We start from the raw sequence: 16,305 nt of genomic DNA, 5'->3' as shown, positions 1-16,305 counted from the left end.
GTCATTCAATAAAAAACTTTGAATAGGAATTGTCGATTTTTCCTTTGTTGAACTGCAGTTGTCATTACGTAGTATATTTAAAAAAAATCGTTTCACCTTTGTATCCGGAAGTGTATTCAATATACCTAACCCCGTTATTAGTATTTAAACCATTATTTATTCATTATATCCTCTGAAATTACTAGAGCGGAATGAAAATAAAACAATCATTAGCAATAAATACGTTTATTTAATTAAAAAAAAAAACTGGAGCACGCTGACGAAATTTTATTTCATTCTAAAAATATTACTTAATCTTCTGCGAGGTGTTCCCTGTAATATAATACATAGATTATTAATGAACATTAAACATATAGCTACAGAGGGAGGGCAAAGATTCTGAAAACAAAACTACTAAGAAAAGTATTTTTTCATAAAAATAATGAACGGTAAAATTACAAAAATCACTACATACTAATCCATCTTTGCAATATCAAAACATCCTTTTTGAAACGCAACAAAAATCTATGTTATAATATCTTTACTCCTGTACACATCGTTTTCATGAACATTTACATTTTAGACTAAACAAATTAATTAGGGGATTCACCGAACCCCGTCAATGTTTTCTATAGATCTCTCTCTGTTACATTCGAAATTTTCGTTCAGAAACAAAGTTATATACAATTGAAAACTTACTTCGTTTGTGTCGTTTTTGTTTGAACGGAACATGAAACGGAACCTCGAAGGGGTGCCCGTCCGACGAGACGAGGGCTGGGGGTCGGCTTCCACGCGGAGCGACTCGCGGAGCTCAGAGTCCTGTACATTCAGCAATCAAATTATTAAAAAAAAAAAAGAAAAAAAAACTTATCATCGCCCGGTGGTTTGTAACGGAATCTTTGAACATGATTTTGACCCCCTTCAAAACGTCGGATTAACTTGAAATTTGGTATACTTATTAAGGAACGATGACAATTCAATAATTAATTAAAAATTGAAAAAAAATATTGAAAAAATTGAAATTCAACTAAAAAATGAAAAATACATAATAGTTTTAAAAAAACCAAAAAATACGCTTTTATAGAAAATCCAACTAAAAAATAGAAAATAAATTTCAATAAATTTGAATTAAAAATAAAATAATGATTTTTTTGTAAAAAAAAAGCGTGGGGTGCATGGTTATCAGTAGTTATAAATATTTTATGAACAGATATGAGTAGAAGGGTTATTTTGATAATATCCTTTTTTGTTAGTTTTTTTTTAAACTATTATTTATTATTAATTTTTTTGTTAAATTTCAATTTTTTCATATTGTTTTTAAATATTGAATTGTCATCGGTCCTTAATAAGTATACCAAATTTCGAGTTATCCGACGTTCCGAAGGTGGTCAAAATCATGTTCAAAGATTCCGTTAGAAACATACTTACGTCTGAAGGTAATAAAAGCGTATTAACATTGACACCTACATATATTTCATTAATAACATTAAAGCCTGTTGACAAGAAAAACTTAACAAACGGGAGAAAAAGTTTCTAAACTATTTAGTCTGCCTATTTTTATATACACTAGCTTTTACACGCGGTTTCGCTCGCGATAATTCTGAATAAATATGACACGGGAATATTAATTTTTCGCGGGCCACGTCTAATGTTAAATGTTTTTATATTGAATCGAACATTCGTCGTTAACTTGAACACTCACGGTAGCGGAAAGTCTCCCAGCTTGTTTGCTCGGTGTGGGAGGTCCGGGTTTCTTGTAAGCTGTTATACCGACTTCTTTCCTTTGCTGTTTTCCACAGGTCGTGTTGGCTCCAACGCACTGCAATTATGAATGTTGTTTACATACGTAAATAAATTAAATTTTGTTATAAAAATTTCATGAAAATAATAAATTGAATCTTCTATTTTGTTAACATCAAAATAACATAAACTTACAATAAAATATAATAATATCACTTAATAATAAAGAACCGTTGAATTTATTGAAGAATAATAGAATACTTAGTGGTGATATATTTTTTAGGCTTTAATCGACTTCTTAATCTTGTTATTACTTTTTTAAATTTCTTAGGTAACATTCGTTAAAGAGAAAACATGAATAAAATTATCATTCGATTTTAAACATGTGTAAATTAGAAAAAATACCTGACGGCGAGATTCGAACACCGGTACTGTCGCATTGCTCGCTACAAATGCCCGGCCGTCTTATCCTGTAGGGCATGACGGCTTCAAATTTCCAAAAGTTTCAACAATTACCTTTATATCTTCCTCGTCCAAGGCTGAAGCGAATTGTGTTTCAGCGGGATACGAACTCTTCAGGTGAGGAGGACAGAGGGAATTTCTCCAGCGGAGCTCGGACAGGCGGACGCCGGGCGGCGGCGGCGGCTCGCGGCGCGGCGTCGCCGACAACTCGTTGATCCAGCGGTTGTCAAACACTTCGCCTTCGTCGGACATGTGGAGGCCGCGACCTTCTAATATTAAAATATAATATACTTTAGGTACAGTAGATTGGGGGGAATCGGAGACGCTTTCCAATTCCAACACAAATTTTCGGGGGTTTTGCTTAGGGATTATATCCTAATGTGATATTTAATTTAATCTTATTAATTAAATTAAGCATTCAAATTTAACAAATATATTAGAAGGTACGTACATACCTTTCTTTGAATTAGCATTGTTATTGACAGGTAACGAACGGAGCGAGTGTGCGTCGGAAGCACGAGACGACTCCTCTCGAGGTGGGGCAAGACCAGACTGCAAATAATGTTATAAATAATACAATATTTTACAGGAGGTGGGCCGGGCCATAAGCCATAAGTCTCAAGGTAGATTGTAGTGTTCACGTTCTAATGTCTATGGGTTAAGATAAACACTTTAAGGCAGCCTTTCCCAAAGTGGGCGATAACGCCCCCTTGTGGTTTTTAGTAAGTGAAAAAATGGGGGCGTTAAAAAATAATTTATTCTCAAAGTGGGCAGTAGACAAAATAAGTTTGGGAACCGCTGCTTTAAGGTATCAATTTCTTCCACTGTGATTCATGAGTTAATTGAAATCAACAAGTTAATCTCGTGAATTAAATTTAATAAATTTGTTTATGAATATACGATTAGTGTATAATGATTGCATGAAAATTGAGTACATACTGAATGAACGTGTTGTAGGGACATGAGCGAGCCGGACTTCTGCTTGCGTCTCAACCACTCCGCCTCGTCCCTCTGTACGAGGAACTTCTCCCCGACGCTCCAAAGCTCGGCGGTCAACCCCCTGATGTGCTCCTCGTAAGCTCTACTCGACTCAGCTAATTTATCTCGAGCTTTTTCTAGTTCTTGTTCGAGGACAGAAATGTCTTCCCGTTGTTTCTCCTTAAAAATGGCTATTTGCTCTTGGTACAGTTGTTTCTGAAAATTCGTGAATTTAGTTCGTACCGAAAGACTTGGCTGCTCGTACTGACTGACCAAACGATCATGCAAAAAAATTCATTGACGTGCACTCATGAAAAAGCATGCATCAAACAAATGAAATTACCTTGCGTCGGAACGTAGCTTCAACAAGCAAAGGAACTAAACTACAACGTTTTAATGAACACTCGAAACAAACAAAAAATAAAACCAAAGTATCCATTAAAACATAATTTATTTAATAAATAATCGACATAACGAGCCACACAGGTAAACGAACAGGTCAGTGATCCATATGCAGATAAAACCACCACACGATTTGATAGAGCAATATTAACAAGAGGAGGGGTAGGATACTGACCATTTTGGCTTTCATGCAGTTGAGTTTGTCCTCGTACTCGGCGCGCACCTCCGACAGCGCGCTCGACTCCGGCGCCGCGCCCCGCCCCGCCACGCCCCGTCCCGACGCGCCCCGCCCCGCCACGTCACGCCCCGCCGCGACCTCTGCTAGAAGCTTCTGGAACGTATTCTCCAACTCCTCAAGTTGTACTTCGAGACCGGCGTTCTGAAACGTCGCCGACGCGAAGGAGGCGCGCTCGTTGTCGCTCGCAAACGCCTGTTTAATTTTCTCAGGCGATACGGCTCGCGAGACGGACTTCTCGACCCACCTCTGCATGGTCAAAGCGCACTCAGCCAGGTCTTGCATTACGGCCGCGTATCCTCTTTCTAATTTACACATGTCCGAATCATTGATGTGCCCATCAAGGCTTAATATTTCTCGTCTGACCGTCCTCTGAATCGAAACGACTCGAGTCAACTTCTGCGCGTACAAGTCCTTCACAGAATTGAATGTTTGGAACGTGACCGACATTTCCGTCAAGAACTTCTTCAGGTTGATGATTTCTGACTCGTTGATTCTGTTCACTTCGCTCAGTCTGTCTCGTTCCTTCTGCAGTGCGATCTGTTTCTCAGAGCATCGTCGCAGATGTCTCTCTGTGGTCTCCAAAAAGTTTTCCAAATCTTCCATGGTGATGGTGCCAGCGTTCAAGTTGCGCCGTAGTTCGTTGTCGCAAGTATTCGAGTTTCCGAAATTCGTGAGTTCCTTCAAGACTGTATTAGATTTGATTTCGGCTATGCGCCTCAGTATAATCGCCTGGTACTTCGCGGACACTTTAATAATCTGACTGGCCCTGTTTTCCATAACGGTCAATTTGTTAACTTGCTTCTTGAGTTCGGCGATTTCTTCGTTTTTCTGATACACTATTTTCTTCAACTGATGCGACAGTTGCTGACAGCTCTCCTTGCTGAGTTCGAGTTCTTTGGTGACGTCCATAAGTCTTGTTTCGGACTCGGCCATCAATGACTTCATGTAACTTACATCACTTTGTAATGTTGTTATTGTACGGTTCTTATCGCGTAATATTTTTTCCAAATCATTAATAGTATTTAGACTCTTCAGTGACGACTGAGTAATTTCGGAGTAGTTATCTACCTGATCTCTGTGAACGTCTTGAATTGCTTCTGGACTCGTCTCTTGGTTTGCTGCAGTATCTATAAACAATGATTTATTATGTTTTTGCAACTACTCAGTGTATATTGTAAACTGCCAAAAAAAAAAATTCAGTTACTAACGGTTGTAGCAAGCATTACTTACAATTAGTTAATAAATTACAAATTCCCAGCACTTTTTTTTTTCCTACCTAAGCTGAGAGCCTTGAGAGGCTATTTCAGCGTAACCCTAACGTTTGTAGGTGAGCTCACGGGGCTCAAACCTGATGACGTTGCTAACACGAACCCTAGCAAGAGCCGTGCTTCGCAGAATCTACCACCGGATCGGAAACGCGACCCACTGAGAAGATCCGGCGAGAAACTCAGTGGGCTGTGTCTGGGAGTTAATTTACTCGTCGAGCCCTTCGTCGCAAGCGACGGGTTCGACGAGAACGGTGACCGGTGCTTGAAGTACCTAGAAGCACCGTTAGTGGATCGGGAGGATCCGATATGACGTGTTTTGGGCGACGTCGACTGCTTTCCATTCTGTCCGCAGGATCGGGAATGTAGTTACCGGCGGCCACGATGAAAGGGTTCTCGTGTCGTGCCGCTTTATCGAAGTGGCGCATCGACGCCGACTGGAGATACTTAACCAGCACTTAACAGTGTCTTAAAATTGTTTATGAGCGAGAAAGCAATACAACAAATAGGTAATGGTTTAAACAAAATTTAATACTCACAAGTATTCCTTTCTTCCATAGCTTTGATTAATTTAACATTTTCATTATTGAGACAATCTACCACAGCTGCCTTTTCTAATATGACGGCGTCTTTAGCTGCAAGCTCATGCATGAGTCCACTTAATTTTTCTTCAATTGCATCTATATAATCAGTTTTCTCTTTGAGTATCAATTCTGCATGTTTATTAAGTTCATTTTGTTCCATCAAATCTCTCTTCAAGTCTTCAAACTCTTGTAATTGCATTAGTAATATTTCATGTTGATTTGACAGTTCCTTGTTATGTTTTACTAAACAATCTACATCTAAAAATATGCATTAATCTTTAAGTCCCAAATTACCCATTAATGAGTACCCATAATTGAATTATATGTACTTACCCTTTTTATGTCTCTCAAGTTCTTCTGTCACGGATCTGTTACACGCCTCAAGTTTTTCATATTCAATTTTCTTCAAATCCAGTTCGTTACTGACTGCATTCAGTTCCGCTGTTATAGTCTCTAACTGTACCTGTACTTCACTCAAATTCTTTTCAATATCAACCTTTTCGTTTTTGACGTCAGTCAATTCTTTCATTAGCATTTGGATTATATTGTCATTTTCCTTTAATTTTGTTTGTAATAACAAAGTATCCTGTTCGAAAGTTTGTTTAATGTCTTTGTTTTCTAATTTTAAAGTTTCAATGTTTTTCAAATATTCAGAGAGTGTATTATTAAAACCAGTCTTCTGATCCTCCATTATGGATTCGGTCACAGTTATCATGTTTCTCAGAACTTGACGTTCAGATTCGAAATCGTTAATTTGTTTCTCTTGATTCTGCATTGCTAGTTTTAGATTATCTTCTAGAGATTTTATACCTGTGAGTAAAAAAAATTTATTAGGTTGTTTATAGAAGTCTTTTTCTCTTTCAACATCTCGCTTTTACATATTTTTCCTAAAAGCTTCTGTCCAAATGAATCCTTTCCTGATATTTAATAGTTACACTAAAAAATGAATCTCTAGAAATATAATAAATTTTTTTATTATCCTTTTAGAGAAGAAAGTTATAGTACATTAATTCTACAAATTTTGGCGTGAGTTTACGTTAAATCTTGGCATTTGAATCCCTTCACAGGAAAACTGTCAGAACATATGAAGCGACAAAAGCCATACTAAATATACCATAGCTATATATTACCTTCATTGCTTTTTTCAACTGCATGCTGCAACTCATCTTTCTCCTTCCGTAACATATCCAATTCCAATACTTTGTCTTTCAAATAATTAGTCAGTTTAGTCACCATAACATTCAAGTTATCTATCTGACATTCATAACTCTTTTTGAGCTTGTCGGTTAGATTCTCATTATCTGTTAATTTCTCCTTCAATGAATGCACTTTTAATTCCAATTGTTGTTTGACATCATCCAAGTCACTGTGAAGCGTTTGATTTTCTTGTAACAAAGTTTGTACGTCCTTAGATTTAGAACTCATAGATGTTGTGTATGTTTCGGTTTTTTTAGAAAATTCTGAAAAATATTTAAAACATATATTTTTTTTAATCTTAATAATGTTTTTCTTACAAATACAATAAACAAAGATGATCCATTTGTGCCCACACTAGTTTAATAAATTCTACACTAACTTTATTAAAATTTTCAAAGAGAAATACAACATTAAATATTTACTGACCAGTCTTATATTCAGTTATAGTTTGTTGTAAAGTTTTTACTTCAGTTTCTAATTCAAATATTTTAATTTCCTTCTGGTTACACATTTCTTGGATCTCGCTTAATGTGGTTTTTTCATTTTCTAGTGCTTTTTCTATCTTACTCTTTAGTACCACTTCATTAATAAGATATTCAACTATTTTTGCTAGCACATTACATTTCTCATCGTCCATTAAATTTTCAAACTCAGTGAAACCTTGAATTTTTTGTAGGGTTTCACTGTTTGGACTGTTTTCTTTTAATTCTTCAAAAATATACTCAATATTCTTATTCAAAGTATTGGATATTTTTTTGTTCATTTCTTGTTGATCTGAAAAAGAAAAGTCTCTTATAATTTTAGAGGGCTTCACTGCAACAAAATAAATACAAAATACAGTCTCTATATACCGCACTGTCATCAATTGCATTTTAATTTTTAGTATTTACTAGGGACCCGCCCTCGCTTCGCTTCGGAAACATTAAATTTTATTATTGATAGCGGAGTCCCGCGATGTTACCCGCGGTTATTGTCGTACCGCGGATGACGCCGCGAGGCGAAGCTATTCTAAAAAAAGTAGCCTAAGTTACTCCTTATATCATCAGTTACCTATCAGTGAAAGTCTCGTCAAAATCGGTATAGCCGTTCCAGAGATTAGCCGGAACAAACAGACAGACAAAAATTGTAAAAAATCATGAAGTATGGAAAAAATCATCATGAAGTATAGAAAAAATCTGAAGTAGTCTGAAGTATGGAAAAAGACAAAAGCTATCGCAAAATAACGCAATATGTCAGTGTTCTAATAACTACAGTTTTAATTTATACTTTGGTGAGTTTTTTTATTCCGAGACCCAGCGTGTAAGTGTTAATTAGATCAATAATACTAATATAATAAACTAATATAATAATAATAATATAATACTAAAAGGAATTCATTAAACATTTTAATAGTAATTCATACTCACTGTCATTTTTTGTTTTCATCTGTTCCATCATTTTTGTTAAGCTGTTAAGTTCTTCAGTCTTCGCTTTTAATTCAAGACTATGAATTTCATTGATTTCTAAAATATTTTTTTCTAAATTTCTCTTTTCATTTTCAATTTGATCCAAAACATGTTTTTCGTTTGTTAGCGATTCAAATACTCGTTCTTTTTCTGATATCAAGAACTGGTTTTCTTTGCCTAGCATTTCATTTGCTAGTGTAATCTCTGCTGTTTCTGTTTTGAGATGATTAATTTGTGAAACTAAGTTTTCTTTTTCAGAAAGTAATTCATGATAGTTTAATTCCATTTCTTCTAATTTATTTTTAAGTTCTTTTTCATTAGATTTTAGCAGCTCTACTTTAGAAATAAGCTTATTGTTCTCATTTTCCAATACATTATAGTTAGATTTCATTTCTTCTAATTCTTTATTTGCTACATTTAATTTGTCAATTAATGCTTCTTCCCTAGATTTCAAGTTTTCCAGTTCAGAAAGTAGCATGGAATTCTCAGATCCCACTTTAACTAATTCTGAGTCTACCTGTTCAAGTGCTTTCTTAGTTACATTGAATTTATTTTTTGTTTCTTCTTCTAACAATTTCAAGTGCTCATTTTCAGAACGTAACTGATTTCTTTCTGAAAGAATTTCATTATATTTACAATTCAAAGTTGTTAATTCTTCTCGAGCGGTATCTACGTTGTCTTGTAATTCTACATTGTTTTGACTCAATTCAGAAACTTCAGACATTAACTTCTTGTTCTCGGTTTTTACGACATTGTATTTTGATTTAACACATTCAAATTCTTCTATAGCCGAAGCTAATTCTGCACTTACTTCTGTATTACACTTCTTTTCAATAATTATTTCGTGTTCCAGGGCAGATTTCCTTTGAACCAAACATTCAATTTCTTTAACAAGCCCAGTTATTTTCGTCTCACACTGTACAAGCTTTTGCTGTACTGCCATTCTATCTGCAACCACATCTTCTTTTTCTTTTTCAATAAGTTCTCTAACTAGCCGTTCCTCTATGAGTTGCTGACCTAGGCATGCTTTTTCTTCTAGAAGACTGATTTTAATGGATACTTCATTGTGTAGCTGCTCTTCAAGAGCATGTTTTTCTAAAAGTAAATTATTCTTTTCTTCTTCCACTATTCTACGAACTGATCTTTCTTCACATACTTCCTGCGCAAGTATAGCTTTGTCATTAAGCAAATCTTTATATTCATCAGATATATTACATTTCTCTTCTGAAAGAATTTTCTTTTCATTTTCCAAAGCATCCTTTATCGCCTTTTCTTCAGTTAATTGAGATTCCAACATATTTCTGTGTTCATCTATTTCTAAGCATTTGTATTGTTCTAACTGAAGTGCTTCTCTTAGGGTAGAAATTTCATCTTCAAACTTAAGAGTTTTTTCTTGTTGTTCATCAACTAGTTCATCAAAAGCGTTTCTTAGGTTATTATTCCTGTCTTCGCAATCATTAAGTGTTTGTTCAAGTTCAGTAATCTTCGTTTTTAATTCAGTTATTTCTATTTGTTTACATTGCAGAGAGTTCGTCAGTTCAAGCTTTTCTGTTTGCCATTGTATTTCATTTTGTCCTAGTTGGGTTTTTATGGAATTAATTTCAATTTCTTTGGTCTTCAATTGATGTTCTAAGTTAACAATGAATTCAACTTTTTCTTTCAGTTTTGATTCATATTTATTATTATAATCTTGTGAAGAACGCTGTAAGCTTTCTTTTTCCTTTTTCAACAATTCAATCATTAAGTTTTTACTTTCTAGTGTGTGTTCTAATTCTTCATTTAATTTTGTAATATCTAATAAGTTTTGTTTTAAGTTTGCTATTAATGTATCTTTTTGAGATACAACAACTTGCGCCTCGTGATTACCGTTAAGCATTTTATCATTTAAACTTTCAATGTCTGAAAAGCAATTTCAGTTATAAAAAAAATGTTATTTGTTGGTTCACATTTTATGACTATAACTATAATAATTAAGTTACAATAGGTCGTGTATGATTATTTATAATAATATATTTCATACATTCAACAATGATCAAAGTACGGTTTGACGCAATGTCACTAGTACATTACTATTTTTAAGGGTTTCCCATATATAAATGCTTTCATCTTCAACTTACAGCATAAAGTGTAGGTTCCAGTTACATTCATTGGGATAAAGGATGTGCTACCCTTTCAATAAAAATGTATAATGCCCAGTAGAAAGATGTTGCCAAAAAGTATTTAAGACAAAAACAAACATATAATCTGTTATATTCGGATTAATAAAAATATTGCATATGATGCTGTAATTATTTCCCGTTTGAAGGGTGGGACAACCATTGTACAATAGGATTGAGGCTTTAGGGAGCTCACATCATGTCCATGGTCATATAGAATCTAGCAGCTATAGCACCAAGTGAGCTATGTTGTTTCAACTCAATAGAAAAAATATGTTTACATATCTACAAGTTCCCAACAATAATAAGATTGAAAACCGCGCAAGTATACCGTGTTCGGTTCTGAGTCGACGATGTTCTCTTTAAATTAGATATGCATACAACATTGTTGACACGTATATACTGGTGATCTAGATAGAACAGTAAATATCCAATATCAAATGTAAACACCACCTTCTTCAAACGAGGCTTGTGGAGAGTATTAAGCGATAGGCAGCGGCTTGGCTCTGCCCCTGGCATTGCTGAAGTCCATGGGCGACGGTAACCACTCAACATCAGGTGGGCCGTATGCTCGTCTGTCTACAAGGGCAATAAATAAATAAAAAGAATATCTTATTTAAAGTGCTTACCAGCATGTGTTTTCTCAAGATTTATTGCAGCAGACTTTAATTCAGATCTCAACTTAGTTATTTCATCAATTTTAGCTTTTAATTCATCATTAACATTTTCCAATAAAACACATTGATTTTTACAGGTCTCTTCAATATCCATCTTATGTGAAAGTTCATCACTTAACTTTTCATTTAATGCTTTCTTTTCATTTTCAATGTGTAATATTTTTTCTGCTAAGTGTTCTATTTGCTTTTTAAGGAGTTCATTATCCCTTTCAAGTCCTTGTATAACAAAATCTTTATTTTGGGCAAACTGTTCATGTTCCAATATCATATCTAGTTTAATTTTCTCAGATTCATCAATTTGAGCAGTCATAGCAGATATCTTTAAATTAAAATTACTTTCAAGCTCTCTATATGTCTGCTTTTCTGCTTGTAAACTTTGTTCTAAGTTTTCTATTACTAAAATATTAATTTATACGAGGTTAGGATAAAAAATTATAAAATGTATGAAAGTTTTTTTAAACAACAAGTAATTATTTTTTAATTGTAAAATAGTTAAAAATAAATACCTGTTTTATTTTCTGATATAACATGAGCTAATTCATCATTTTTAATTTGAAGTTCCGAATTATTAAGTGTCTCGTCCGATATTTCTTTTTCTAAGTTAACTTTTAATATATTTAGCTTATTTAGATTACTCAGGGCCATTTCTTTTTCAGTGGCTTCTATATCTAAAGCATTTGTAATTTTCTTTAAAGCTTCATCTCTTTCCAGCAGCTGTTTTTTAAAAGTTGTCTGTATATTTTCAATTTGAAGTTCTAATGACTTAATACAACTTTCCTTTTTAGAATTGTCCTCAGTTTGTTTTTTTAAATCTTCAAAAAGTTTTTCATTTTCTACTTTCGCTTCATTTATTTTAGCATTAAAAACAGCATTTTGTTTATTAAGTTCTTCAACAATAAGATCTTTGTCATCAATTACTTTTTGTAATTCTATTAAGTCATTGTTCATTTTCTTAACAGTGTCTGATAATTCAATTCTACTTTTTTGAAGTTGTGCCAATTCATTTTGTAAGCCTACTTTGTAATTAATCTCACTTTCCAGCTGATTTTTTAAGGTGTTTATGGTTGCATTTCTTTCATCCAAATCGAAAATAAGTTTATCTTTCTCTTCAGTTAAAACCAATTTGAGGTTTTCAATGTCTTTATAGATCTCCTCTAGTCTTGTATCACGTTTATTTACTTCAATCAATAGTTTAGCTTTAGTTTGTTCCAAAAGATTATTGTCCTCTATGATTGTCGACAATGAAGCTTTATTATTATTCAGTTCTTTATATAACTCCTCGATAAGATTTGTTTTTTGATCTAAAATCATTTTCAAGTTTACAATTTCATTGGATTTGGCAATTATATCTCTGCTTAAATCATTGACTTGTTCATTGAGTTGTTTTTTGTCTGTATCAAATTTATTTATTAATTCTTCTCTTTTTTCATTTTCTTTTCTCAAATCTAGGTATAAACCTTCTATAGTTTCACTTTGTGAACATACATTATTTTGTAACTCAACTAGCTCATTATTCCTATTCAACATTTTTTCATTAAGTTTCATAATATGGCTTTCGTAACTTTCTTTCATATTAGCTTTTAACTGCCTCTCTGTTTCAAGCTCTTTCTTTAAGCTTTGTATCACATTTTCAAGTTTAGCACTTTCGTCATCTAAGCTTTGTAGTAAGGACAGTTTTTCTTCTTGCAATGTCTGAATCTCAAGCATTTTCCTTTCAATAATATTCCTGGAATTCTCACCATTATCTTTGAGACGCTGTTCCAATTCATTGATCTCATTGTTTAATTTAGTAATTTCATTGTCATAGTACATTTTGAGATGGTCTTTCTGCTCAATTTCCTCATTGATACGATGTTTTAGATTAAATATTTCGGATTCTTTCTCAGACAATTCTAATCCATAAGAATATTTGTCTTGTTGAGATTTTTTATTAATGTCATTTAGTTGGTCCTGCATAGTTGAATAATATTAATACTATCTGCTTCTTATGAGCTCTTTACTAGCAATTTATATGTTCAGCATTAATTTATAATTTCAATTATATTTATAGTCTCACCTGTAAATCCTGTATCTGTTGTTTTAATTCGACAATCTTTGCTCTTTCTTCTCCTAACTGGACTTCAACTACATTCGCGCATACTTCACTGGATATAGCTACAATGAATTTGTGATTATTTTTACTGATTGGAAAAAAACTAAGTAGTGCTTTAAAACTTACAAGAATTATGTTGTAAAATCTGCATACTAGCATCAGGGTCATCACATTCCAATAAACTTGAGTCAAAATGATTCAATCTATTATGTTGACGGAATTCAGTAACCAGTTCTTTTAATGTAGCTACATGCTGTTTCTCAATTTCAAGTTGTTCAGATAACTGGCTCACTCGAGTAGACTCTTGTTGACTGAGACCAAACCATTTATCACGATCCTTTTTGAGTTCTTCAATCTACAATTATGTTGTTGTACATTAATTGAAACATCCTGAAATTAGTACTTTACTTCTACAGATGAATAGCTAATGTAACTTTATTAAAATAAGATTTTTTTTAATATTCAAATGGGATTCATGAACTTTTAGTAATTTATATTTTTCTTAGAAAACTATTTGATCCAAACAGATCAAGATATTGTCTACATAGGGTATCTGGATAATAAAACAGTTTCTATACACATTTTTTTGTAAATTGTATTCAACCATTTCATTCTCGTAGAATCTTTTTTTGTATATAGTACATTTATGAGTGAACAAGCTTAATACCTAAGAGAGCGCATAGACATCACAATATGAATGTCACTAACCAAGTTGAGACACATAGTCAGTTTCAAATACATTAAATTACAGCTGTCTCTGACAAAGGTATTGTACCGGTAGCATCATAGAACCCCAAGACATTTATTTGACAGATGTCTGAATCTCACTAATAACATTTTCAAAATAAGCTTGCATATATACAAGTTCTAAAAATTTGGACCGTTGATCTACCGAGCAACTTCACCTGCCTAGTCAGAAGACATTCACTTTGTTTTTTACCTTCAAACCAATGTGAATTTATAAATAAGCATTACCACAAGTGATATGCTGGTGTAATAGTCAAAGAATAGCAGCCTCAGCATACAGCAGCCCAATCTTCAGTAAATTATTTAGTCCCTTTTACAATAACAGGTCGTGCTATTCTAGGGTGACACTACACAGCCAAATTTCACTGAGAAGCCTATTGGTACACATTCAACACCAAAAAGCACAATCATTAATAAGTAAGTGCATTTTATATTCAGACTGACAGTCATAATATCTGTACTCAAGTTTCAATACTATTTCACAAATAACAAATACCTTGGCTCTAAATGAATCTCTTTCATAGACAACATCATCTAACTCTCCTTTGATCTGGACTAGTCTCTCTTCCATCTCCTGTAGGTCTTTAGCAAGTTTAGTGGAAAGATCAGCTTTAGTTTCTGAGCTTTTAGCATTTTCCTCTTGTCCACAACACAGTGATATCTGAGCTTTCAAATCCATGATTTCAAGTTTATATTGTTCCTTGTCTTTAGCTAACATGTAAAAAGTAAACAAGGAGGTAAGTAGTAGACGTCAATTAAGTCCATTATTTTGAAAAGGGATAAGGGTAAGATTTTAATTTTTATGATTTAAAGAAATAATTTTGCTCTATATACATTTTTTTTTTTTAATGATTGTTCATAAAATATATTCAGATTCATCATAAAAATGTTTTTGAAAAAGAGAAGGTGACAAATAATGCATTACATAAAATTTCTTCAATCTTAGTAAAATTATTTCTTAGCACTTGTAACAATTCTTTTTAAATCACCTACCCAACTTTTCTAATTTAGAATTAGTCCTGGCCAATTCATCTTGCAAGTAATTACGGTCGAACCTCTCAGCATCAAGTGCTACCTGCAGACGGCGTACTTCACTGTGCAATGACCTCAGAGCTGGAGGAGTCTCAGTCATAATGGAATGAGGTACACCAGTGGATGGTATTATTTGTTGACCACATGCATCTGTAAAATAGATTAATATTTACTGTCACAGTACAATCAAGCAGTGAGGTAGTACTGTCATTTTAATTGTGCATTCAGTGTAAGGGACGTTCACCAAAAGAAGGATGTATTAGGATTACAAGCTTGAATATCTTGAAAAAACAAACTTTTTTCCATTCAATTTTTTCAGGTCAATTCAAGTTCCTATAATTTTCTTTCACAACCATTTCACTTCTAAAGTTACTCCCAAATTTACCATTCGAAATTAGCATTTGTTCCTAGAATGCATTTCTTTGCTTTTTTTCTCATTCCTTTCTTACCTGTAATTGCTGCCTGTAAGTCCTGGTACAAAACAGGAGAAGACTCCATTAGGTTTTTACTAAATTTCAGTATCACCTCTTGGTCGTCAGCACTCAATTTATTACACATAACATTTTTTATATCAATTTGTTTTGAATTCACACAAACAAAGAACAATAACAATGACGCGGCTAAGTAAAAATCGCTCTCGCTAGCCGGCTCAACAGTTCCATTTTCAAATTTGAAATGTGGATATTTTTCAAGAATAAACTGCTCAACGGTGTGCGCTTCTAGTAGAGAAGATTTAGATTCGTCCAAACTAAAATTTTCACGCAGATGAGCGATTATATTGATAAGAGACTCTAAATTAATAGAGGTTTCGTCTTTATTGGCATTGTTGAAATAACAGTTTATCTGTAATAAGATAATAGAGCTTTGATCAATGGGATGAAAACCGAACACACAGTAACTATCACAGACTTTTTTTGTCCAACATCTGTCGTTTTGCACATCTGCTGCTCACCCAATGAATAAGAATAGATTTCCACTTCGGTATCATAATTTTATTTAACTTTAAACTGAAATTAAGACTCTTATTATGTTAATTGATATAAAACAGATAAACACATAAGCAGGTAGGTACTTTACAAATACAAACAGTTTTTAAACTGTCGTTTTATTATTAGGAGGCAGTCCTCGCCGTTGCGATTCGAATTTGTTTCATTTTAACATCAAACGCTATTGGTGTATTACATACATTTGATTAGTCCATTGGATAGGCTAAGAAATCGCATCCATACAGCCATTTGGTAACAAAAGCCAAAACCACACACCAAAATCATGTCTACTGTTTAAAACGTGAAATAATACTGAATAACTTGA

General features: G+C 33.6%; 1 protein-coding gene across 4 annotated transcripts; it reads right to left on the bottom strand.

Moving 5' to 3' along the window:
- Window positions 1-209: 209 nt before the first annotated feature.
- LOC101738516 (centromere-associated protein E) lies at window positions 210-16,153 on the bottom strand. 4 transcript variants are annotated; one of them, XM_062674081.1, is made up of 21 exons: window positions 16,082-16,100; window positions 15,947-16,001; window positions 15,444-15,837; window positions 14,956-15,144; window positions 14,459-14,673; window positions 13,342-13,570; window positions 13,180-13,277; window positions 11,630-13,073; window positions 11,076-11,519; window positions 8,252-10,189; window positions 7,272-7,619; window positions 6,779-7,108; window positions 5,982-6,458; window positions 5,604-5,906; window positions 3,737-4,926; window positions 3,121-3,375; window positions 2,637-2,733; window positions 2,236-2,450; window positions 1,682-1,798; window positions 679-798; window positions 210-312 (listed from the first exon to the last, which is right to left on the bottom strand). In XM_062674081.1, exons 2-21 carry the CDS (start codon window positions 15,980-15,982, stop codon window positions 268-270), a joined length of 8,484 nt encoding a protein of 2,827 aa, XP_062530065.1. In that variant the 5' UTR covers window positions 15,983-16,001; window positions 16,082-16,100; the 3' UTR covers window positions 210-267. The 4 variants fall into 4 exon arrangements, with proteins under 4 accessions (XP_062530065.1, XP_021206608.2, XP_021206607.2 ...); XM_021350933.3 differs by having other exon boundaries at window positions 4,868-4,926; window positions 15,947-16,153; XM_021350932.3 differs by having other exon boundaries at window positions 2,236-2,447; window positions 15,947-16,152.
- Window positions 16,154-16,305: the final 152 nt, after the last annotated feature.

The sequence above is a fragment of the Bombyx mori genome, chromosome 19, assembly GCF_030269925.1.
Source record: "Bombyx mori chromosome 19, ASM3026992v2".
In the NCBI taxonomy this organism is placed as follows: Eukaryota; Metazoa; Arthropoda; class Insecta; order Lepidoptera; family Bombycidae; genus Bombyx; species Bombyx mori.
Note: the sequence above shows the minus strand (reverse complement) of the source record. Positions and strands in the feature narration are given on the sequence as shown.